Raw genomic sequence first — 27,074 nt, 5'->3', positions numbered from 1 at the left:
TGCGGATGTTCTCCCGAAATGGGTTTGTCATTCTTGTTTGGTGTGGGTTCACAGTGTGGCGCATATTTGTAACAGTTTTAAAGTTGTTTATACGGCCACCCTCAGTGTGACCTGTATGGCTATTGACCAAGTATGGCTTGCATTCACTTGTGTGTGTGAAAAGCCGTAGATATTATGTGTTTGGGCCGGCATGCAAAGACAGCGCCTTTAAGGTTTATTGGCACTTTGTATTTCTCCCTACGTCCGTGTACAGCGGCGTTTTAAAAAGTAAAAAATGTTACTTTTTGAAACCGATACCAATAATTTTTAAAGCATTTATCGGCCGATAATATCGGCAGCCTGATATTATCGGATATCTCTAGTAAAAATGCAGTTTTATTGTCATCTCACTCACACAGAATTCAAATAATAAGACACTATTGGAGTGAGTTACCCAGAACAGTGATGAATACAAAACACATTTGTAAAAAAAAAAACTATTTTACTTTAAGAAATCACATGTTTGGGGCACTGCGATGAGGTGGCGACTTGTCCAGGGTGTACCCCGCCTTCCGCCCGATTGTAGCTGAGATAGGCTCCAGCGCCCCCCGCGACCCCAAAAGGGAATAAGCGGTAGAAAATGGATGGATGGATGGATGTTTGGGGCATTTTGCCCGACCTTTTTAGCATATGTGATGAATGATTACTGTAACTTGACAACATATATTGGCAAATCCGTAGCAATCGTCATTGTTTACTTTGAAGTGGGCCTATATCAGGGGTTGGCAACCCGCGGCTCTAGAGCCGCATGCGGCTCTTTAGCGCCGCCCTAGTGGCTCTCTGGAGCTTTTTTAAAAATGTATGAAAAATGGAAAAAGATGAGGGGAAAAAAAAAAAATGTTGTTTTAATATGGTTTCTGTAGGAGGACAAACATGACACAAACCTCCCTAATTGCTATAAAGCACACTGTTTATATTAAACATGCTTCACTGATTCGAGTATTTGGCGAGCGCCGTTTTGTCCTACTAATTTTTGCAGTCCTTGAACTCACCTTAGTTTGTTTACATGTATATCTTTCTGCGACTTTCTAGGACGTGTTTTATGCCACTTCTTTTTCTGTCTCATGTTGACCACCAAACTTTTAACGTTGTGCATGAATCCACAAAGGTGAGTTTTGTTGATGTTATTGACTTGTGTGGAGTGCTAATCAGACATATTTGGTCACTGCATGACTGCGAGCTAATCGATGCTAACATGCTATTTAGGCTAGCTATATGTACATATTTCATAATTATGCCTCATTTGTAGCTATATTTGAGGTCATTTAGTTTCATTTAAGTCATATTAATTCAATTTATATCTCATGACACACTATCTGTATGTAATATGGCTTTTAATTTTTTGCGGCTCCAGACAGATTTGTTTTTGTATTTTTGGTCCAATAAGGCTCTTTCAACATTTTGGGTTGCCGACCCCTGGCCTATATGTAAGGACTATGGATGTCCGATAATGGCTTTTTTGCCGATATCCGATATTACGATATTGTCCAACTCTTAATTACCGATACCTATATCAACCAATACCGATATATACAGTCGTGGAATTAACACATTATTATGCCTAATTTGGACAAATAGGTATAGTGAAGATAAGGTCCTTTTTAAAAAAATTAATAAAATAAAATAAGATAAATAAATTAATAACATTTTCTTGAATAAAAAAGAAAGTAAAACAATATAAAAACAGTTACATAGAAACTAGTAATTAATGAAAATGAGTAAAATTAACTGTTAAAGGTACTATTAGTGGACCAGCAGCACGCACAATCATGTGTGCTTACGGACTGTATCCCTTGCAGACTGTATTGATATATATTGATATATAATGTAGGAACCAGAATATTAATAACAGAAAGAAACAACCCTTTTGTGTGAATGAGTGTAAATGGGGGAGGGAGGTTTTTTGGGTTGGTGCACTAATTGTAAGTGTATCTAGTGTTTTTTATGTTGATTTAATAAAAAAAATAAAATAAATAAAAAATAAAAACGATACTGATAATAAAAAAAACAATACCGATAATACATTTTAATGCATTTATCGGCCGATAATATCGGCAGGCCGATATTATTGGACATATCTAGTAAGGACCTAAAGAGAAAGTAAAAATATCCTGTAATCTTTTCAAGAACTGCTCAACAATGATGCTGCAAACTGCAAATATGTATTTTTGCCACAGTCAGGTAAAGTAACATATCACAGTCGTTAACAATGACATGCACTACAAATTAGAATCTGAGACAAATAAAAAGGTTTGAAAAAAAATCTGGAGATAAAGATGCGTGTATCACAATCCTGGTGTTGTGTGTAAATTGTGAAAATGTGTGTATCGCAATCGTTATCTGTGTGCAAGATACAGTCCGTCAATCAATCAATGTTTATTTATATAGCCCTAAATCCACAAGTGTCTCAAAGGGCTGCACAAGCCACAACGACATCCTCGGTTCAGAGCCCACATAAGGGCAAGGAAAAACTCACAACCCAGTGGGACGTCGATGTGAATGACTATGAGAAACCTTGGAGAGGACCGCAGATGTGGGTGACCCCCCCCCCCTCGCCCTCCCACCCCCTTCGAGGGGAGACCGGATGCAATAGACGTCGAGTGGGTCCATACTTGCCAACCTTGAGACCTCCGATTTCGGGAGGTGGGGGGGGGGTGGTTAGGGGTTTGGAGGGGGCGTGGTTGGGGGCGTGGTTAAGAGGGGAGGAGTATATTTGAGGCTAGAATTCACCAAGTCAAGTATTTCATATATATATATATATATATATATATATATATATATATATATATATATATATATATATACTCAAGTATTTCATATATATATATATATATATATATATATATATATATATATATATATATATATATATATATATATATATATATGTATATATATATGAAAAACTTGACTTTCAGTGAATTCTAGCTATATATATATATTTATTTTATTTTATATATATATATATATATATATATATATATATTTATATATATATATATATATATATGAAATACTTTACTTTCAGTGAATTCTAGCTATATATATATATATTTATTTTATTATATATATATATATATATATATATATATATATATATATATATATATATATATATATATATATATATATATACACATATACATATATATATATATATATATATATATATATATATATATATATATATATATATATATATAGTATAGCAGTTGTGCACTGCACTCTCTAAAAGCCCTAGATGTTATTGTCACATATGCATGTACAGTAGATGGCAGTATTGTCCTGTTTAAGAGTGTCACAACATTGCTGTTTACGGCAGACGAACTGCTTTACGGTAGACAAAAACGTGACTGCTGTTGTTGTGTGTTGTTACCGCGCTGGGAGAACGTTAATGAAACTGCCTAACAATAAACCCACATAAGAAACCAAGAACTCGCCCTCGATCATTCTACAGTTATAATGTGATTGGGCAGGCACGCTGTTTATATTGTGGGAAAGCAGACATGAGAACAGGCTGTCGACACGTCACTCAGGTCCGCATGGAGCTGGAGGGTGCGTGGCCTCCAGCTCTGCCTGAATTTCGGGAGATTTTGGGAGAAAATTTGTCCCGGGAGGTTTTCGGGAGAGGCGCTGAATTTCGGGAGTCTCCCGGAAAATCCGGGAGGGTTGGCAAGTATGAGTGGATCTAGCATAATATTGCATTGCACTAAACCTTCCCTTGTGTTTGTGCCTAGCAACAAAAAGCTTCGTAACCTGCCCAACTACTTCATCATGAACCTGGCTGTCAGTGACTTCCTCATGGCCTTCACGCAGTCGCCCATCTTCTTCATCAACTGCCTCTACAAAGAATGGGTCTTTGGAGAAATGGGTAAATCTTTTCTCCATGAAGTCAAATGTTCGACACGTTCAATTTCCTTTTGTTTTTTTTTTCCATACAGGCTGTAAGATGTATGCGTTCTGCGGCGCCTTGTTCGGCATCACATCCATGATAAACCTCCTCGCCATCTCCATCGACCGCTACCTGGTGATCACCAAGCCGCTGCGGGCCATCCATTGGAGCTCCAAGCGAAGGACCACGCTGGCCATCATCACCGTCTGGCTGTACTCGCTGGCCTGGAGTCTGGCTCCTCTTGTGGGATGGAGTAAGTTGTAAGGAATGTTGGGCCCCATTCAGCGACCGTTCTTGAGAACACATTTTGTTCTTAGGCCCACTTACGAAGTTTTTAAGGAGATTTTGGTATTCACCAATGTTTTCTTAGCTGGGATTTGTGCGTAGGTAAGAAGAAAATCACATCCAGAGCACTCTTAGGGTGGCCTATTTGTTCTTAAAGGGGAACATTATCACCAGACCTATGTAAGCGTCAATATATACCTTGATGTTGCAGAAAAAAGACCATATATTTTTTTAACCAATTTCCAAACTCTAAATGGGTGAATTTTGGCGAATTAAACACCTTTCTATTATTCGCTCTCGGAGCGATGACGTCACAACGTGACGTCACACCGGGAAGCAATCCGCCATTTTCTCAAACACATTACAAACACCGAGTCAAATCAGCTCTGTTATTTTCTGTTTTTTCGACTGTTTTCCGTACCTTGGAGACATCATGCCTCGTCGGTGTGTTGTCGGAGGGTGTAACAACACGAACAGGGACGGATTCAAGTTGCACCAGTGGCCCAAAGATGCGAAAGTGGCAAGAAATTGGACGTTTGTTCCGCACACTTTACCGACGAAAGCTATGCTACGACAGAGATGGCAAGAATGTGTGGATATCCTGCGACACTCAAAGCAGATGCATTTCCAACTGGACTGGACAGATCAGCTTTCAGGAAAAGAGAGCGGATGAGGGTATGTCTACAGAATATATTAATTGATGAAAACTGGGCTGTCTGCACTCTCAAAGTGCATGTTGTTGCCAAATGTATTTCATATGCTGTAAACCTAGTTCATAGTTGTTAGTTTCCTTTAATGCCAAACAAACACATACCAATCGTTGGTTAGAAGGCGATCGCCGAATTCGTCCTCGCTTTCTCCCGTGTCGCTGGCTGTCGTGTCGTTTTCGTTGGTTTCGCTTGCATACGGTTCAAACTGATATGGCTCAATAGCTTCAGTTTCTTCTTCAATTTCGTTTTCGCTACCTGCCTCCACATTACAACCATCCGTTTCAATACATGCGTAATCTGTTGAATCGCTTAAGCCGCTGAAATCCGAGTCTGAATCCGAGCTAATGTCGCTATTCCTTGCTGTTCTATGCGCCATGTTTGTTTGTATTGGCATCACTGTGTGACGTCCCTTTGTGTGCTTTTCAGCCATAGGATCTTGTTGTTGTTGTTGTTGTCTCTCTCTCTCGCTCTCGCTCTCGCTTGTGCTCCACTCCAACCACCTTTCTCCTTCCCGGCTGCTGCCTTTAACAGAGCGACAGGTGATTAGATAAACGCGCCCAGATGGGCCATCTACGCACCTGTCGCTGATTTTGAAGCCGGTCCTGGCACACCCCGCTTCGCTGCAGGTCCGCAGGCCACGCCCCCCCCATATATATATATATATATATATATATATATATATATATATATATGTGTATATATATATATATATATATATATATATATATATATATATATATATATATATATATATATATATATATATATATATATATATATGTATATATATATATATATATATATATATATATATATATATATATGTATGTATATATATATATATATATATATATATATATATATATATATATATATATATATATATATATATATATATATATATATATATATATATGTATATATATAGAGATAGATAGATATAAATAATAGGGATGTCCGATAATGGCTTTTTGCCGATATCCTATATTCCGATAATGTCCAACTCTTTAATTACCAATACCGATATCAACCGATACCGATGTCAACCGATATATGCAGTCGTGGAATTAACACATTATTATGCCTAATTTGGACAACCAGGCATGGTGAAGATAAGGTACTTTTTAAAAAAAATTATAAAATAAGATAAATAAATTAAAAACATTTTCTTGAATAAAAAAGAAAGTAAAACAATATAAAAACAGTTACATAGAAACTAGTAATTAATGAAAATGAGTAAAATTAACTGTTAAAGGTTAGTACTATTAGTGGACCAGCAGCACGCACAATCATGTGTGCTTACGGACTGTATCCCTTGCAGACTGTATTGATATATATTGATATATAATGTAGGAACCAGAATATTAATAACAGAAAGAAACAACCCTTTTGTGTGAATAAGTGTGAATGATGGGTGAGGGAGGTTTTTTGGGTTCGTGCACTAATTGTAGGTATATCTTGTGTTTTTTATGTTGATTTAACAAAAGAAAAAAAAACACACAAAAAAACCGATACCGATAATTTAAAAAAAACGATACCGATAATTTACGATATTACATCGGCAGGCCGATATTATCGGACATCTCCAATAAATAAGACAGACAGACAGACATATAGCAAAATGAGCAATATATAGACATTTTATAATACACACACGCGCACACACACACACACACACACACACACGCACACACACACACCATTTCTTTTTAACGTCCTCAACTGTACGGACCTCGCCGCTTGACACCGTGTTTACTGCATCGGTTATAGTGCCCCAGGTCTCAGCTTTATATGTGCCCTTAAACCCCGAGTTTGCACTGCTGAGGATCACTACTTTGTTTTTCCTCCACTTCCTGCAGTAGAACCTCCATTTCTGAACTCGACCAGTTTTTCTTCCGCTTCGGGGCTACCTCAGCTGTCCCCCCTTTCTTAAACTTACGTTTTGACATTGTGTATCCCCCCCCCCGCAGGATAATACGAATTTCTCTTCTGTAATCTGTTTGGGTTTTCGTCATGTGTCTGATGTTTGGCTTTTCCGCCGGAATTGTGCCCTTATATGGGTAATTAAGGGCGTTTACCTATGCAAATTACGGAATTAAGGGTGTTTACTAGAGATGTCCGATAATATCGGCCTGCCAATATTATCGGCCAATAAATGCTTTAAAATGTAATATCGGTATTGGTTTCAACCTCCCGATTTTCCTGGGAGACTCCCGAATTTCACTGCGCCTCCCGAAAATATCCCGGGGCAACCATTCTCCCGAATTTCTCCCGATTTCCACCCGGACAACATTATTGGGGGCGTGCCTTAAAGGCACTGCCTTTAGCTGTCGTCACGTTCGCTTTACCTCCATACAAACAGCGTGCCGGCCCAGTCACATAATATATGCGGCTTTTACACACACACAAGTGAATGCCATGCATACTTGGTCAACAGCCATACAGGTCACACTGAGGGTGGCCGTATAAACAACTTTAACACTGTTACAAATATGCGCCACACTGTGAACCCACACCAAACAAATTTCAGGAGAACATCCACACCGTAACACAACATCAATCAATGTTCCAATCAATGTTTATTTATATAGCCCTAAATCACAAGTGTCTCAAAGGGCTGCACAAGCCACAACGACATCCTCGGTACAAAGCCCACATAAGGGCAAGGAAAATCAGAAGCCATCGTTAGCAGTAGATCATTAGTCATTTTTGCGAGGGCTGTCTCCGTAGAGTGATTTGCCCTGAAACCGGATTGAAAAGGTTCACAGAGATTGTTAGACATTAAGTGTTCATTTAGCTGCTGTGCGACAATTTTTTCGAGGATTTTCGAAATAAAGGGAAGGTGGGACACCGGTCGGTAGTTTACCATGAGGTCAGGATCGAGGTTAGGTCTTTTGAGCAGAGGATGAATAACCGCTTTCTTGAATGCTAGGGGAACAGTGCCAGAGGAAAGTGATAAGTTTATAATATTTAGCACTGATGGACCTAATAATACAAAAAGCTCCTTGATAAGTTTCCCAGGAAGTGGGTCAAGTACACATGTTTGTTTTATCCCACTTACACGCCGTAATAGTTCCTCTAATGTTATTTCATCAAAAAGAGAGAGACTATTTTGTATTGCAGTATCCGTCGTAGATACAGTTGTATCTGTGTTAATAGAACCCAGTTGTAGCTGGGATGCGTTGTCTTTAATCTCCTTTCTAATGAGTTCAATTTTCTTATTAAAGAAATTCATAAAGTCATCTGCCGAGTGGGTGGAGCTATTGGGAGGAGTCCCTTGCAGCGTAAACACAACAGAACAAATACCCAGAATCCCTTGCAGCACTAACTCTTCCGGGACGCTACAATATACACCCCCCGCTACCACCAAACCCTCACCCCCTCATCTCCCAAATTCGGAGGTCTCAAGGTTGGTAAGTATGCTCTAGTATACTCTGGACTGAAGCTGTGTGCTTTCATTGTTTTTGTAGCTGTTGTTTTGAGGCATGTTTAAAAAAAATAAAAAAAATAATGCACTTTGTGAAAGTCAAAGTATAGTATTTCCCATAGTTGTAGTGGGTATTAGGATTATCTCAGGGAGAGCATGTCCCAAATTCCAAGCTGCTGTTTTGAGGCATGTTAGAAAAAATAATGCACTTTGTGACTTCAATAATAAATATGGCAGTGCCATGTTGGCATTTTTTTTCCCCATAACTTGAGTTGATTTATTTTGGAAAACCTTGTTACATTGTTTAATGCATCCAGCGGGGCATCACAACAAAATTAGGCATAATAATGTGTTCATTCCACGAGTGTATATATCGGTATCGGTTGATATCGGAATCGGTAATTAAGAGTTGGACAATATCGGATATGGGCAAAAAAGCCATTATCGGACATCTCTAGTGTTTACATATGCATATTGGGGAAATAAGGGCTTGTTTATATGCAAATTATGATAGGCACGCACGCGCTAACCATTTGGCGTTCAGCAATTTAAGAACAGCAGGTGGGAACAATCTGGCCGTTTAAGAACACGTCATGAATTTGAATGGACTCCTCTTAGGAAATCACTTAGGAAGAAAGATAAGAGGAAAAATTAGGAACTTATTGCTGAATGGGGCCCATTTACATTCTGTATATAACGTTATATTATTCTATCATTTTATTTTAGGCTCTTACATCCCCGAGGGCCTGATGACATCGTGCACATGGGACTACGTCACGTACACGTTGGCCAACAGAAGCTACACCATGATGCTGTGCTGGTTTGTCTTCTTCATCCCGCTCTTGATCATTTTCTACTGCTACCTCTTCATGTTTCTTGCGGTCAGGAAAACTAGCAGGTGAGGAGGAAGAGTAAGGAGCACCTGATTTGGTGTTTTTTTTTTATTTTATTAACAACAGCTTTAACTTTCTTCTTGCACCGTTGTCAGGGAGGTCGAGAGACTGGGGACCCAAGTGAGGAAATCCACGTTAATCCAGCAGAAATCCATCAGGAGCGAGTGGAAGCTGGCCAAAATCGCCTTTGTGGTCATTGTGGTTTATGTCCTCTCTTGGTCGCCGTACGCCTGCGTCACGCTGATTTCCTGGTCTGGGTAAGATTTGGTTCTATACTGTTCTTGGAGTAAGTATAATACGTTTTATCATCATTTTAAAACATTGTTTTTCAACCTTGAGATGCGTACAAGTTGCTTTTTTTCCACACAGCAAAATGTTTTATTTACATACAATGTGTTATGTTACGGTTGGAATAATGGAGCTCCTATTGGCAAACTTTTATTTACGTTTATTTACAAACCCCAAAACCAGTGAAGTTGGCACATTGTGTTAATCATAAATAAAAACAGAATACAATGATTTGCTAATCCTTTTCAATCTATATTCAATTGAATAAACTGCAAAAACAAGATACTTAACGTTCGAACTGGAAAACGTTGTTATTTTTTTTTGCAAATATTAGCTCATTTGGAATTTGATGCCTGCAATATGTTTCAAAAAAGCTGGCACAAGTGGCAAAAAAGACTGAGAAAGTTGAGGTATGCTCATAAAACACTTATTTGGAAGATCCCACAGGTGAACAGGGTAATTGGGAACAGGTGGGTGCCATGATTGGGTATAAAAGCAGCTTCCATGAAAATGCAACATTTGTCAACGAGCTATTGCAAGGAATTTAGGGATTTCACCATTTAAGGTCCTGTCGGAGGCAGCGACCAGAAACTTGAATTGTTGCGTTCGGACCAGTTGTTCCTCCCAGGGAATTCAAGTTTCTGGTCGCTCCCAAGCTCTTTATGACACTGAAAGCCACCAGAGACAGAATAGGTATTTTGTAATTTTATCTCCAAAGCTTTGGAAATATAATGAGACCAGTCCAGCATAGAACATTCAATCGCACAGCTAAGTTGGTCTGATCTAAAATATGGAAACCTTCTCTTCTATCAAGTCTCTCTCCCTCCCACCCTCGTTGTCTTGTCTTTCCAGCCCAAACACATGCCCATTGTCCTCCGTAGCTGGACACAAGAACAGATAAAGAAAAAGGAGTATCTCTCCTCCTTACATTCCAAAGTCAAGGTTACCACACAGTATTTGCAGACAACCAAAAGACCACAATTGGAAGAAAAACACTAGCTGTTTTGTAATATGATTATGAAAATAAAGAAGTAACACTTAAATACGGATATATGTAAATATCTGCCTCCGACAGTCCCTAATATCATCAAATGGTTCAGAGAATCTGGAGAAATCACTGCATGTAACATTGAATGCCCATGACCTTGGATCCCTCAGGCGGTACTGCATCAAAAAGCGACATCAGTATGTAAAGGGTATCACCACATGGGTTCAGGAACACTTCAGAAAACCAGTGTCAGTAACTACAGTTTGTCGCTACGTCTGAAAGTGCAAGTTAAAACTCTACTATGCAAAGCGAAAGCCATTTATCAACAACACCCGGAAAAGCCACCGGCTTCGCTCGGCCCGAGCTCATCTAAAATGGACTGATGCAAAGTGGAAAAGTGTTCTGTGGTCTGACAAGTCCACATTTGAAATTGTTTTTGGAAACTGAGGACGTCGTGAGGAAAAGAAACATCTGGATTGTTCTAGGTGCAAAGTTCAAAAGTTCTGTGTTGGTATGGGGGTGTATTAGTGCCCAAGGCATAGGTAACTTACACATCTGTGAAGGCACCATTAATGCTGAACGGTACATACAGCTTTTGGAGCAACATATGTTGCCATCCAAGCAACGTTATCATGGACGCCCCTGCTTATTTCAGCAAGACAATGCCAAGCCAAGTGTTACAACAGCGTGGCTTCATAGTAAAAGAGTGCGGGTACTAGACTGGCCTGCCTGAAGTCCAGACCTGTCTACCATTGAAAATGTGTGGCGCATTATGAAGCGTAAAATACCACAACGGAGACCCCCGGACTGTTGAACAACTTAAGCTGTACATCAAGCAAGAATGGGAAAAAATTCCACCTGAGAAGCTTCAAAAATTGGTCTCTTCAGTTCCCAAACGTTTACTGAGTGTTGTTAAAAGGAAAGGCCATGTAACACAGTGGTAAAAATGCTCCTGTGCCAACTTTTTTGCAATGTGTTACTGCCATTGAATTCTAAGTTAATGATTATTTGCACAAAAAAAAATCACGTTTCTCAGTTTGAACATTAAATATCTTGTCTTTGCAGTCTATTCAATTGAATGTCATGTCTGTGTGATCATGTTTTGTTTTAGTCATGTTCGGTTTTGTTTTTTGGACTTTTTGTGCACTTTTGTTTTGTTTTGTCACCATAGCAACCACTAGTTTTCACCTGTCACGTCACGCACCTGTTTCACGTTTTGAGTCACGCACCTGTTTTTGTTAATCATGTCTGTAGTATTTAAGTTCATTGTTTTCAGTTTGTCTTTCTGGTGACATCCCGCATTCATACCCGTCACAATCTGTTTACCTCTGCGCACTTCATGCCACGTCCAAGTAAGTTTTTGTTTATTAATGCCACAGTTAGTGTTTTTGTTTCATTGTTCATAGTTTTTTGCCCACGTGCAAGTCTTTTTGTTTCGTTAGTCAAGTTTGTACTTCTGCCCTGAGCGCGCTTTTTGTTCCTTTGAGTGTTATAAATAAATATGTATTTACCTTCACGCCATGACCAGTCCAGCTTTACTTGCATCTCGGGAAAACAAACACACCATAGTCCACGTCCTGACATTGAATATAAGTTGAAAAGGATTCGCAAAACATTGTATTCTGTTTTCATTTACACAACATGCCAACTTCACTGGTTTTGGGTTTTGCAATATTTAGAATGCATGAACAAAAAATCCATCCGTCGTCATGTCTTTCATAATGATTGTGAACCATGGCAAAATTCCCCCCAAAAATGCAGTTCCCCTTTAACCTATTGAGATACCTTTTGTAATGTAATACCTACCAGGTTTGGATCCGCTTGCAACTGTGTTTCCTTAGTGAACAGGAATTTAATGTTTGGGAAAAGCTCCAAATGATCCCAAAATATGTTGTTACGCAATATCTAGGCTGAGAATCCCGGGACAATTGACATCCAGGAGCAGATGGTGAAGTTGTTTATACAACCTTTCACAGCATGTAAACAAAATGGGTGGAAATGCGCAAACATAGGTGTTCAGATATATTTGATAGTATCTGTTTTCTGATCATTCAACGGAGGGAAGGAAGCGTCTGCACACGCGCCAACGCACAGATGCCACACTTTGGATAATCCTTGAACCCATGTGACCCCTTGATTATGTAACGAAACATCAAGAGATCAAGGCAACTTTGAGCCAGAGTCAGCTTTTGGTGGTCCGCCCCATAGGACATTTAGATGCACATAATCTTTTGCAAATCTACAATGGAAAGGACAGGATTTAATCTGATGTCATCACTCTGTCTCATCCAGGCATGCGAACATCTTATCGCCGTACTCCAAAGCTGTACCTGCAATCATCGCAAAAGCCTCCGCTATCTACAACCCATTCATCTATGCCATCATTCACAATAAATACAGGTAATCAATGCAACCACCTGTCAGTGTGTGTCCTCAATGAGTGAGGTGGAATATAACAAATCATGTGTTAAAGCAGAATGCACATGATGCACTGCAAAAAGTCAGTGTTCAAAAACAAGAAAAAATTAAAGCTGCAAGCAGCAATGGACGGGACCGACTTTGAGGGCTCATAAAATCTAAACCGGAGCAGTAATTAAAAGTCTTTAATCAGAAGGGTTCAATCTCTCTCCTGTGCTAATTTGAAGCCGACACGACAAACGCGCTCAGAAGGATAATGTTTGAAAAAAGGTGACTGTTTTTACTTAAATTTTATTTTGAAGGGGGAATTGCAAACTTCCTGTTGATTTTTGCTGGGGGTTGTGAGTGAACGAAATCTAAGTCTAAGTGAGACCTACATAGAGGTTTTTGTTTCATGTCTCTACGACATTCCTACTGGGAATTACAGGCAGTTTTGTCTGTGTTTTCTTCCTAGGGGGCGCTAGAGCGCAATTTTGGGTTTTGGGTTGTTTTTTTTTTATTATTAGATCGCAATTTTTGCCAGTCCTGATGTGTGTCCAATTTGGTGAGTTTTGAAGCATGTTAAGGGGGTCAAATTAAAGCTGCAAGCAGCGATGGACGGGACCAACTTTGAGGGCTCATAAAATCTAAACCGGAGCAGTAATTAAAAGTCTTTAATCAGAAGGGTTCAATCTCTCTCCTGTGCTAATTTGAAGCCGACACGACAAACGCGCTCAGACGGATAATGTTTGAAAAAAGGTGACTGTTTTTACTCAACTTTTGTTTTGAAGGGGGAATTGCAAACTTCCTGTTGATTTTTGCTGGGGGTTGTGAGTAAATGAAATCTAGGTCTAAGTGAGACCTACATAGAGGTTTTTGTTTCATGTCTCTACGACATTCCTACTGGGAGTTACAGGCAGTTTTGTCTGTGTTTTCTTCCTAGGGGGTGCTAAAGCGCAATTTTGAGTTTATTTTTTATTTTTTATTTTTATTAGATCGCAATTTTTGCCAGTCCTGATGTGTGTCCAATTTGGTGAGTTTTGAAGCATGTTAAGGGGGTCAAATTAAAGCTGCAAGCAGCGATAGACGGGACCAACTTTGAGGGCTCATAAAATCTAAACCGGAGCAGTAATTAAAAGTCTTTAATCAGAAGGGTCCAATCTCTCTCCTGTGCTAATTTGAAGCCGACACGACAAACGCGCTCAGACGGATAATGTTTGAAAAAAGGTGACTGTTTTTACTCAACTTTTGTTTTGAAGGGGGAATTGCAAACTTCCTGTTGATTTTTGCTGGGGGATGTGAGTAAATGAAATCTAGTTCTAAGTGAGACCTACATAGAGGTTTTTGTTTCATGTCTCTACGACATTCCTACTGGGAGTTACAGGCCGTTTTGTCTGTGTTTTCTTCCTAGGGGGCGCTAGAGCGCAATTTTGAGTTTTGTTTTGTTTTTTTTGTTTTTTTATTGGATCGCAATTTTTGCCAGTCCTGATGTGTGTCCAATTTGGTGAGTTTTGAAGCATGTTAAGGGGGTCAAATTCAAGCTGCAAGCAGCGATGGACGGGACCAACTTTGAGGGCTCATAAAATCTAAACCGGAGCAGTAATTAAAAGTCTTTAATCAGAAGGGTTCAATCTCTCTCCTGTGCTAATTTGAAGCCGACACGACAAACGCGCTCAGAAGGATAATGTTTGAAAAAAGGTGACTGTTTTTACTCAACGTTTGCTTTGAAGGGGGAATTGCAAACTTCCTGTTGATTTTTGCTGGGGGATGTGAGTAAATGAAATCTAGGTCTAAGTGAGACCTGCATAGAGGTTTTTGTTTCATGTCTCTACGACATTCCTGCTGAGAGTTACAGGCAGTTTTGTCTGTGTTTTCTTCCTAGGGGGCGCTAGAGCGCAATTTTGAGTTTTTTTTTGTTTGTTTTTTTATTAGATTGCAATTTTTGCCAGTCCTGATGTGTGTCCAATTTGGTGAGTTTTGAAGCATGTTAAGGGGGTCAAATTAAAGCTGCAAGCAGCGATGGACGGGACCAACTTTGAGGGCTCATAAAATCTAAACCGGAGCAGTAATTAAAAGTCTTTAATCAGAAGGGTTCAATCTCTCTCCTGTGCTAATTTGAAGCCGACACGACAAACGCGCTCAGAAGGATAATGTTTCAAAAAAGGTGGCTGTTTTTACTCAACTTTTGTTTTGAAGGGGGAATTGCAAACTTCCTGTTGATTTTTGCTGGGGGTTGTGAGTGAATGAAATCTAGGTCTAAGTGAGACCTACATAGAGGTTTTTGTTTCATGTCTCTACGACATTCCTAGTGGGAGTTACAGGCAGTTTTGTCTGTGTTTTCTTCCTAGGGGGCGCTAGAGCGCAATTTAGAGTTTTGGAATTTGTTTTTTTTGATTAGATCGCAATTTTTGCCAGTCCTGATTAGTGTCCAATTTGGTGAGTTTTGAAGCATGTTAAGGGGGTCAAATTACAGCTCAAAGAGGCGGCGGAATAATAATAATAAAACGCTAGAAATACAATAGGGTCCTCTGTCCCAAAGGGACTCGGTCCCTAAAAATACAAAAATGACGTATTTGCTGATGTTGCTCTATTTTTGTTGTTGTTGTTTGCTGTTGTTGTTTTTGTCTCTCTGTCTAATCCCCCTCTTGTCCCCACAATTTCCCCCTCTGTCTTCTTTTTTTTCTCTTTCTATCCCCTCCTGCTCCGGCCCGGCTGCACTAAATGATAATATAAATACATTTAATAAAGTCAAATACAAATAAGGCAACAAGAGAAGTATCCTACACTTCTCTTTTGTAAAGTAAATCTGAACAGCCGACATGGTCATCTACATCAACTACCGGTATATGATTTGCCTGAGAAGCTGGACAGGACACAAAAAAAAAAAAAAATACAAAAAAAAATACAAAAATGAGGGGTATTTTACTTGAACTATGCAAAATTATCTGCCAATAGAACAAGAAAATTTGGCTTGTCAAGACTTTCCAAAATAAGTAAAATTAGCTAGCCTCAATGAACCCAAAAATACCTTAAAATAAGTATATTCTCACTAATAACAAGTGCACTTTTCTTGGTAGAAAAAAAAAAAGAGAATTTTTTGCTCGATTTGTTGAAAAATATTCTTAAATTAATTAAATGCTAGTGCCATTATCTTGACATAATGATATTCGCTCGGCATTACATTTACTTATACTAAAAACTAATTCATTGTTCTTAATGGAAATTCAACAAGGCAACCGCTTGTTACTCTCGGGGTCTCCTCGCCGCTCAGGCAAATCATATTGTCTAAAAATGCATTTTTCCATCGATAACATGACATCATCGCGCCAAGTGCGTGCTCTTTCAGTCAATTAGTGCGCATATATACAGCCCGGAACCCTGGCCAAAATTGTTTTAATTGTAATTTTGAAGAATTTATCTGAATGTGCATGAACTATTTCTGTTCAAAATTGTTACAAATGTCACATGTTAAATGTTTGAATATTAACTGTCAGTTTACCGTACTGTGCCAACTGTACTACTATATGAGTACGTATTTTCTATTGTTTCATTCAATTCCATTTGGCTGTCATCCGTTTTAATTATGAGACACAATTGTGTCAAAGTCATGATTTTTTTTTTCATGCTTGAAATAAGAAATGATTACTTTAAAAAAGTTGTTTTATACTTGTGAGTGTTGATGACACAGCTTTGCAACAGTTGATATTCTAGTTTCAAGCATGTTTTACTCAATATAGGTCATCAAATCTCAGCAACAAGCTGTAATATCTTACTGAGATCATTTAGGACCAAAACCCTTAAAACAAGTAAAACACTCTAACATAAAATCTACTTAGTGAGAAGAATTATCTTGTCAGACAGAAAATAAGCAAATATCACCCTTATTTGAGATATTTAATCTTACTTAGATTTCAGTTTTTGCAGTGTGGTTTTATTATACCACAATTTGTCGTCTTACATACTGTAATTTGCTCATGGTGGTTTTGTTGTGTTCAGGATGACGCTGGCAGAAAAGTTTCCCTGCTTGTGGTTTCTGTCCCCCGTCCCTCGGAAGGATTGCGCCTCCTCCTCCATCAGCGAGTCCTCCTTCAGGGACTCTATCATCAGTCGCCAGTCCACAGCGTCCAGGACTCACTTTATTAGCAGGTCCTCTAAACTCACTGACAGGGTAAATAAACACAGCAAATACGCAAATTAAATCTTTTTCCGAAAGTCCGGTAAGGGAGTTTTCAGTTTACGCTCAGAGAAGCAAGGGAGTGTTGGGCCGCCCCACAGTGTTGTGCCCCCGCAAATTTCTGTTCTTTTCTACATGGACCAAAGTCCAAAGCCTTGACATTTGCGATGTGCACAGAAGGATCCTTGTAATATTTTTTTTTATATAGGATGGCAGGAAGGATACTTTATCGTCATTGCACGAGTACATACACTATATTGCCAAAAGTATTTGGCCACCCATCCAAATGATCAGAATCAGGTGTCCTAATCACTTGGCCCGGCCACAGGTGTATAAAATCAAGCACTTAGGCATGGAGACTGTTTCTAACCTTGTTCCCAACCTTGTGGGAACAGTTTTTTCCCCCTCTTCCAACATAACTGTGCACCAGTGCACAAAGCAAAGTCCATAAAGACATGTATGACAGAGTCTGGTGTGGATGAACTTGACTGGCCTGCACAGAGTCCTGACCCGAACCCGATAGAACACCTTTGGGATTCGAACGGAGACTGAGAGCCAGGCCTTCTCGACCAACATCAGTGTGTGACCTCACCAATGCACTTTTGGAAGAACGGTGGAAAATTCCTATAAACACACTCCGCAACCTTGTGGACAGCCTTCCCAGAAGAGTTGAAGCTGTAATAGCTGCAAAAGGTGGACCCACATCATGTTGAACCCTATGGGTTAGGAATGGGATGGCATATGTGAGTCAATGCAGGTGGCCAAATACTTTTGGCAATATAGTGTACATTCATTGTAAACAACCTAAATACAAAAGGTTAGATGTTTAAAGATTAATTGTTATTGTTGTTATTTCTTTTCAAAAACGACTATTAAGAATTTTGGACAGCTTATACAGACATTTGAATGGTTTAAAATTGTTTTGTCAGTAAAAGTGAAGCTCTCCACCTAGAGCCATGGTGCTCAGAAGCCCATTTAGATTTTGTCCAAGAATAATATCCATGCATTTTGTACCATTTGTCCCTCTCGGGCTCGCGGGGGATGCTGGAGCCTATCCCAGCTGCATTCGGGGGGAAGGCGGGGTACACCCTGGACAAGTCGGCACCTCATCGCAGGGCCAACACAGATCGACAGACACCATTCACACTCACATTCACACACTAGGGCCAATTTAGTGTTGCCAATCAACCTATCCTCAGGTGCATGTCTTTGGAGGTGGGAGGAATACCGGAGTACCCGGTGGGAACCCACCCAGTCACGGGGAGAACATGCAAACTCCACACAGAAAGACCCCGAGCCCGGGGGTCGAACCCAGGACCTTCGTATTGTGAGGCACACGCACTAACCCCTTTTTATAATAGTTAGTTCATTCTAAATTAAACATAACATTTAATGTTTACAATATGTATAAAAGAAGAATAAACCTTTAGGTTCTGCTGCACCAGAATCAGCAGTGGCTGCTTCATCTGAGTTTAAACCCCACGGCAAACACTCACTCCCAGCAGTCCAATGATGCCTTTGATGGTGAGTGAGTGATATAGACACTGCTTGGCTGTTTTGGTTCATTAGTAAACTGCTTGTGTATTTAATAAATGCATTTAAAATAGTGAAAAATAGAAAAAAAATATTCAAAAATGTAAAGTCATGTCGTCTAATTTCATAACCCTCCTGTAGTACCTCTGCTTACCCCGGTTGAAGAACATTGTTCTCGGAAGATTTTGTTAAAACAAGCTTGTGAAAAAAAATTCCCCTCCACAGGAAGTTGAATTGGAATTACAGGAAAGGGAGTTGAATCATTTGCATTTCAGATCAATTATTTCCAGCCAGGTAACACAAAGAATGTGTCACTTAACAAAGGTTTTGAATTGTTGAAAATAGTAAAGCATTCTGAAAAATTAAGCATTTTTTCACCGTTTTCTACAATTCAAAAGTTGCACACTAATCCCTTGTTTGTCGCATTAAATTAATTTCTGTTATTTTAAAATGATTAGTTATAAATCTAATATTTTTACAATTAGAGCATAGAAAACATGTTAACTACCTTCTAAATATGTTGTTCAACATTATAAGTTAAAGTTAATGTATCAATGATTGTCACACACACACTAGGTGCATAGTCTGCATTTGACCCATCACCCTTGATCACCCCCTGGGAGGTGAGGGGAGCAGTGAGCAGCAGCGGTGGCCGCGCCCGGGAATAATTTTTGGTGATTTAACCCCCAATTCCAACCCTTGATGCTGAGTGTCAAGCAGGGAGGTAATGGGTCCCATTTTTATAGTCTTTATGAGGGACCTCTAGACAGTAAATACCCGTCTACAGGTATTTACTCATTTAACTGAATATAGTACTATTGGCTGAGGCTGAGCCAATCAGTGGCCATGCTACTGAACAGCGTGCTCTGATTGAGTTGGTCTCTTCTCGTGGCTAACACTACCGTAATATTGATATTTTATAGTTTGATAGTTTATTCAGCCATGGTTATGCTTAAAAATGCTTAATTGTGGACTAAATTTTTTTTATACTATGCTTGAAAATATATATATCCCCCCAAAAATATGCGATGTAATGATGTGTAATATTTGAAGAGCAAAGTGGCGAGGGATCACTGTGCATGTGGTCTATGAAATATGTAAAACAGTCACATTTGGATGCTGTAAAGCACGGATTCTCAAACTGTAGACCCAGCTCCATCTAGTGGTACGCCAAAGAATCACTTAATTAAATCTTCAAACACAGTGTTACTGTTCAAACTGTGTGTAACGTTCATACTTGCCAAACCTCCCGATTTTCCCGAGAGACTCCTGAATTTCAGTGCACCTCCCGAAAATCTCCCGGGACAACCATTCTCCCAAATTTCTCCCGATTTCCACCCGTACAACAATATTGGGGGCGTGCCTTAAAGGCACTGCCTATAGCGTCCGCTTTTCCTACATACAAACAGCGTGCCGGCCAAGTCACATAATATATGCGGGTTTTTAACACACATAAGTGATTGCAAGGCATACTTGGTCAACAGCCATACAGGTCACACTGAGGGTGGCCGTATAAACAACCTCAACACTGTTACAAATATGCGCCACTCTTTGTGAACCCACACCAAACAAGAATGACAAACACGTTTCGGGAGAACATCCGCGCCGTAACACAACATAAACACAACAGAACAAATACCCAGAATCCCTTGTAGCACTAACTTTTGCGGGACGCTACAATATACACCCCCCCAGACCCCCACCCCCCATCTCCCGAATTCGGAGGGCTCAAGGTTGGCAAGTGTGGTAATGTTACAGTGGCCAAAAATAGTAAATATACTTGTTAAATAAAACATCTGTCTTTTTTTAATGAATACTTGGGTCTACCACGATACTGTATTTTAATATGGTGTTTTATCTGGTGGTACTTGTTGGAAAAAAGTTTGACAACCACTACTGTATAGCATGACTCTGTCACGTGTGGGGCGCATGCATACTTGCCAACCCTCCCGGATTTTCCGGGAGACTCCCGAAATTCAGCGCCTCTCCCGAAAACCTCCCGGGACAAATTTTCTCCCGAAAATCTCCCGAAATTCAGGCGGAGCTGGAGGCCACGCCCCCTCCAGCTCCATGCGGACCTGAGTCCGCTTTCCCACAATATAAAGAACGTCTACAGTAAAGCAGTCCGTCTGCCGTAAACAGCAATGTTGTGACACTCTTAAACAGGACAATACTGCCATCTGGTGCATTTGATGAAAGCACTTTTGTGCGTGCCACACAGCAATGCATAATCAGAGAGGGTGTTCAGCATGGTAAGAAAGATAGTGACAGAGAATAGAACAAGGATGGACAATTCAACCCTTAACTCAACAATGAGTAGATGAGTGTTATGTGTGTGTATATGTGTAAATAAATGAACACTGAAATTCAAGTATTTCTTTTATTTATAAATATATATATATATATATATATATATATATATATATATATATATATAGCTAGAATTCACTGAAAGTCAATTATTTCTTATATATATATATATATATATATATCCATCCATCCATCCATTTTCTACCGCTTATTCCCTTCGGGGTCGCGGGGATATATATATACATATATATATATGAAATACTTGACTTGGTGAATTCTAGCTGTAAATATACTCCTCCCCTCTTAACCACACCCCCAACCACGCCCCCGCCCCAACCACGCCCCCGCACCCACCCCCCACCTCCCGAAATTGGAGGTCTCAAGGTTGGCAAGTATGGGCGCATGGTGATGCGGGGTTTTGTTCTCCCAGGAAGCAAAGGACGAATCCGGATAGGACTTACAGGTGACGACATGATTTAATAGAAAAATAACACAAAACTGGTACAAAACAGAAAACAAACCGACAGGATGAGGTGCTAAGGCACAGACTATGAAACTTAGCAGGGTCTAGGAGACAAGAACGAACTTACGTGGCAGTGGCGTGATGCAAAAACAAAGAAAGCTGAACGAGTGATGAACAAAGGTGGGCTTAAATAGCGTCTCTGATGAGCAACAGGTGCGCGTGCAAGGCAGGTGAAAATCAAGTAACCATGGTGACGAAACAAACTCACAGGTGCACAAGTAATAACAAAAGGAGTCAAAAACTAACAGAAAACACAAAAACATGATCCGGACCACGGATCATGTTTTTGGGACGGCGTGGCGCAGTGGAAGAATGGCCGTGCGCGACCCGAGGGTCCCTGGTTCAATCCCCACCTAGTACCAACCTCGTCATGTCCGTTGTGTCCTGAGCAAGACACTTCACCCTTGCTCCTGATGGGTGCTGGTTAGCGCCTTGCATGGCAGCTCCCTCCATCGGTGTGTGAATGCGTGGGTAAATGTGGAAGTAGTGTCAAAGCGCTTTGAGTACCTTGAAGGTAGAAAAGCGCTATACAAGTACAACCCATTTATTTATTTATTTATCATTTATCATGACAGACTCTGGATTACACCATCAATTGGAATTTTGTGGACTTTCACTTTTACTTCCTTCAAGTTGAATTGCAATTCTACTTGATTGCAACTTAAATTCAAATTTAACCGTTAAGATTGTGCTACTGCCACCTTCGTCTTAATACCGTATGGAGAAAACATTTTCAACCTCTGACCCTTGGCAAGGAGCTATGTAAACAACTCCTGTTGTTTACATATGGAATTGAACAACCAATAAACTGGGATAGATGACCCTGATCAGGACTATCAGTTGTAGATTGGATTCCCATGCTGCCCTCACACTGCTTGTATTACCTCGTGCAGGTACTGAGGGACGTGGAAATGGAGCCTTTAGGCGGGAGGTCCGGTGATTCCTTCCGGAGCGTGTCGTCCTACCACCAGCCCAGCAGGAGGCAATCACAGCGGAGGACCACCCACAAAATGGGCAAAGTAAGAGGCCAGAGCATTAAAATGTTCATCCATGCATGTACTTGTTCACCATACATGTATTTGATGATGATTTGGGTCTCATCACCATATATTTTCTGTCTGTCCTTTGTTTTTGTGCGCTTTTGTGCTTGTTGTCACCGCCAGCATCCATGTACCGTGAGTGATTCATCCAGCAGCTGTGAGCATGAACTGGTTTCTAGCACTCTCACCAGCGCCACTCTCCCCCTACTAGTTCTTACCAGGAGGCGGAGTTGCAGTCTGACCCTTAGGAACTCAGGGAGGGACGCCGTTCCCGGCCTCAAGAGCAACTCGGCCGACTCCCTTAGCGTTGGAAGCGTCCCAGCTGCCGAGTCGCAGACGCAACACGGAGTCCCTCGCATTGTCATCATCAGCCCCACGTCTGAAAGCAGACTGGTGCAGCAGGACAGCCTCTGCCTGGACGAGGTGATGGAGAACAATGTTTTTGTCAGCCTCAACTTCTCATCAGAGGTCTTGGAGGCGGTGGAGCTGCTATCCTGACCTGTCCATGGACTCGATTTGACCCCATAAAGCTCTTTTTCCCCTCCTCATGTCACACACTTCAACACACCCCTACCCTTTCTCTAAAGACCTCTATCCAATCACAGACTCGAGCCTACTGCAGCTGACTTGGGCAACATAGACTATATCCTATGGCATGAAACTCAGCTATGTGAATCAAAACTTCAAGCCCTGATGAACCGTTTGAATGTCTCAGAGATTGTGAACTTCTAGTCGTCGCGAGGTGGCTCCGGGATCCATCCATCCATCCATCTTCCTCCGCTTATCCGAGGTCGGGTCGCGGGGGCAGCAGTTTAAGCAGGGAAGCCCAGACTTCCCTCTACCCAGCCACTTCGTCCAGCTCCTCCTGGGGGATCCCGAGGCGTTCCCAGGCCAGCCTGGAGAGATAGTCTTCCCAGCGTGTGTCCTGGGTCTTTCCCGTGGCCTCCTACCGGTCGGACGTGCCCGAAACACCTTCCTAGGGAGGCGTTCGGGTGGCATCCTGACCAGATGCCCGAACCACCTCATCTGGCTCCTCTCGATGTGGAGGAGCAGCGGCTTTACTTTGAGCTCCCCCCGAATGACAGAGCTTCTCACCCTATCTCTAAGGGAGAGCCCCGCCACTCGGCGGAGGAAACTCATTTCGGCCGCTTGTACCCGTGATCTTGTCCTTTCGGTCATGACCCAAAGCTCATGACCATAGGTGAGGATGGGAACGTAGATCGACCGGTAAATCGAGAGCTTTGCCTTCCGGCTCAGCTCCTTCTTCACCACAACGGATCGATACAGCGTCCGCATTACTGAAGACGCCGCACCGATCCGCCTGTTGATTTCACGATCCACTCTTCCCCCACTCGTGAACAAGACTCCGAGGTACTTGAACTCCTCCACTTGGGGCAAGATCTCCTCCCCAACCCGGAGATGGCACTCCACCCTTTTCCGGGAGAGAACCATGGACTCGGACTTGGAGGTGCTGATTCTAGTCGTCGCGAGGTGGCTCCGGGATGTGTTAGGAAAAAGTGGCCCGTATCTCTCGTCTGCAAAACCCCTTCAAACATGAACAAGTCCACCCAGATGTACCAATGCCATACCATCCCTACTTCAATTATGAAGCCCTTTAAAATTGATCAACAAAACCTCAAAAGCTTCACAATTTAGCGTCGACCATTGGTCCAGTTCATGCAATTCGAATTTGACATCAATGGGATCAGCGTTCAAAGAGGAATTTGTTAAAGTACGACCTGTACAAATGTGAGACAATTGCAGAGCGCCAGTGGCACGAAGCTGATTTATGTGAAGTGCTACAACTAGCAATCAAAACCTCTAGCACCGATGAACCGTTTGAAGTTCTCATTAGAGCTCCTGGAATGAAACTGTGAATGTATGATTGACTCACTTCTGGTCGTCACTAGGTAGCGCTGGGATGTATTAGACAAAGTCTCTCTTCTGCATAACACCTTCACTATGCACAAAAAGTATGGTTAAGGTCTGACCATGTGAAGCATGTGTTTTGTGTTTTTTGGCCACCCAGATGTACCAAACCATACCATACCTTATAATACCATACCATTCCATACCATACCATACCATGCAATGCCATGCAATGCCATACCACCTTACCATTCCATACCATACCATATAATACCATACCATACCTTACAATACCATACCATACCATACCATACCAACTTTATGTACAAACCCCGTTTCCATATGAGTTGGGAAATTGTGTTGGATGTAAATATAAACGGAATACAATGATTTGCAAATCCTTCTCAACCCATATTCAATTGAATGCACTACAAAGACAAGATATTTGAAGTTCAAACTCATAAACTTTACTTCTTTTTTTTGCAAATAATAATTAACTTAGAATTTTATGGCTGCAACACGTGCCAAAGTAGTTGAAAAAGGGAATGTTCACCACTGTGTTACATGGCCTTTCCTTTTAACAACACTCAGTAAACGTTTGGGAACTGAGGAGACACATTTTTAAGCTTCTCAGGTGGAATTCTTTCCCATTCTTGCTTGATGTACAGCTTAAGTTGTTCAACAGTCCGGGGGTCTCCGTTGTGGTATTTTAGGCTTCATAATGCGCCACACATTTTTAATGGGAGACAGGTCTGGATTACAGGCAGGCCAGTCTAGTACCCGCACTCTTTTACTATGAAGCCACGTTGATGTAACACGTGGCTTGGCATTGTCTTGCTGAAATAAGCAGGGGCGTCCATGGTAACGTTGCTTGGATGGCAACATATGTTGCTCCAAAACCTGTATGTACCTTTCAGCATTAATGGTGCCTTCACAGATGTGTAAGTTACCCATGTCTTGAGCACTAATACACCCCCATACCATCACAGATGCTGGCTTTTCAACTTTGCGCCTATAACAATCTGGATGGTTATTTTTCTCTTTGGTCCGGAGGACATGACGTCCAAAGTTTCCAAAAACAATTTGAAATGTGGACTCGTCAGACCACAGAACACTTTTCCACTTTGTATCAGTCCATCTTAGATGAGCTCAGGCCCAGCAAAGCCGACGGCGTTTCTGGGTGTTGTTGATAAACGGTTTTCGCCTTGCATAGGAGAGTTTTAACTTGCGCTAACAGATGTAGCGACCAACTGTAGTTACTGACCGTGGGTTTCTGAAGTGTTCCTGAGCCCATGTGGTGATATCCTTTACACACTGATGTCACTTGTTGATGCAGTACCGCCTGAGGGATCGAAGGTCACGGGCTTAGTTGCTCACGTGCAGTGATTTCTCCAGATTCTCTGAATCCTTTGATGATATTACGGACCGTAGATGGTGAAATCCCTAAATTCCTTGCAATGGCTGGTTGAGAAAGGTTTTTCTTAAACTGTTCAACAATTTTCTCACCCATTTGTTGACAAAGTGGTGACCCTCGCCCCATCCTTGTTTGTGAATGACTGAGCATTTCATGGAATCTACTTTTATACCCAATCATGGCACCCACCTGTTCCCAATTAGCCTGCTCACCTGTGGGATGTTCCAAATAAGTGTTTGATGAGCATTCCTCAACTTTATCAGTATTTATTGCCACCTTTCCCAACTTCTATGTCACGTGTTGCTGGCATCAAATTCTAAAGTTAAGGATTATTTGCAAAAAAAAAAAAAAATGTTTATCAGTTTGAACATCAAATATGTTGTCTTTGTAGCATATTCAACTGAATATGGGTTGAAAATGATTTGCAAATCATTGTATTCCGTTTATATTTACATCTAACACAATTTCCCAACTCATATGGAAACGGGGTTTGTATAAAGCACTTTAAAAATGTCACAATTAAGCTTCGACCATTGGTCCATTTCATGCAAACCAGCTCGATTCAGCACTCAAGGAGGAGTTTGTTAAAGTACAACATGTAAAAATTTCCAAAATTACATAAAAATGGTAAAAAAAAAGAAAAAGGACTAACTTTGTGTATATTTTACAGCATGGGTTCTTAAGGCGTCTTTGCGTGCCCCGTCAGGATACATACCACATTCCAGGTGAAAATGGTCAATAAACAAGTCATCAATACTGAACTTTGCAATGGATTTTCCCTGTAAAGACTTTGGCACAGCACTCTGTATAAAAGACTGGATTGCTTCGCTCTATTCTTGAGGCTTTTGACACTGATTTTCCATCGAGAGGAATTTTGATTATTTTGATCAAATGTGCTGAACATGTGAAATATACGGTATTGTTGTTATTGCTACTTTTGCCAATTTTGGAACTTTTTCCGATAGACAATCATTACTAGGTTATTGGGATTGAAATTGATTTAATTGTATTTGTGATGTCTTCTAATGTTGTGCCCGTTCTGTGAATGCTGTACACAAACTCTCCATAAACCGCTTTTTTTATATGCAGTAAAAAATAAAATTGCGTTATATTGACTTTTTTTAAATCTTGTTTTTGCTTCATTGCTTAATCACACACAGAAGTGTTGAACCCTCTCTTGAGACCAAACACAGATGATGTTTATGCAATGCCCTGGATGCTCTTTTATAAACCATGTGCATCCCCAAAAGAGCTGCAGTGAGGTCTTCCACTGATCCTGCTTCTAACATGTT

At 40.7% G+C, this 27,074-nt stretch overlaps 1 protein-coding gene across 2 annotated transcripts in view; it reads left to right on the top strand.

Moving 5' to 3' along the window:
- opn4xb (opsin 4xb) overlaps nucleotides 1-24,831 on the top strand; it is a 45,002-nt gene extending 20,171 nt beyond the window's left edge. The window contains exons 2-9 of one of the 2 annotated variants that reach the window (XM_061933496.1): nucleotides 3,777-3,910; nucleotides 3,981-4,184; nucleotides 9,080-9,251; nucleotides 9,342-9,503; nucleotides 12,815-12,922; nucleotides 16,916-17,087; nucleotides 22,353-22,478; nucleotides 22,623-24,831. In XM_061933496.1, the coding sequence (XP_061789480.1) occupies nucleotides 3,777-3,910; nucleotides 3,981-4,184; nucleotides 9,080-9,251; nucleotides 9,342-9,503; nucleotides 12,815-12,922; nucleotides 16,916-17,087; nucleotides 22,353-22,478; nucleotides 22,623-22,997 (1,453 nt within the window). In that variant the 3' untranslated portion in view covers nucleotides 22,998-24,831. The remainder of the gene's footprint in view (nucleotides 1-3,776; nucleotides 3,911-3,980; nucleotides 4,185-9,079; nucleotides 9,252-9,341; nucleotides 9,504-12,814; nucleotides 12,923-16,915; nucleotides 17,088-22,352; nucleotides 22,479-22,622) is intronic. The other variant, XM_061933503.1, reaches the window with a different exon arrangement.
- The last annotated feature ends 2,243 nt before the right edge of the window (nucleotides 24,832-27,074 follow it).

This window comes from Nerophis lumbriciformis, linkage group LG03, assembly GCF_033978685.3.
Source record: "Nerophis lumbriciformis linkage group LG03, RoL_Nlum_v2.1, whole genome shotgun sequence".
Lineage (NCBI taxonomy): Eukaryota > Metazoa > Chordata > Actinopteri > Syngnathiformes > Syngnathidae > Nerophis > Nerophis lumbriciformis.
This window is presented reverse-complemented; position numbering and strand designations above follow the sequence as displayed.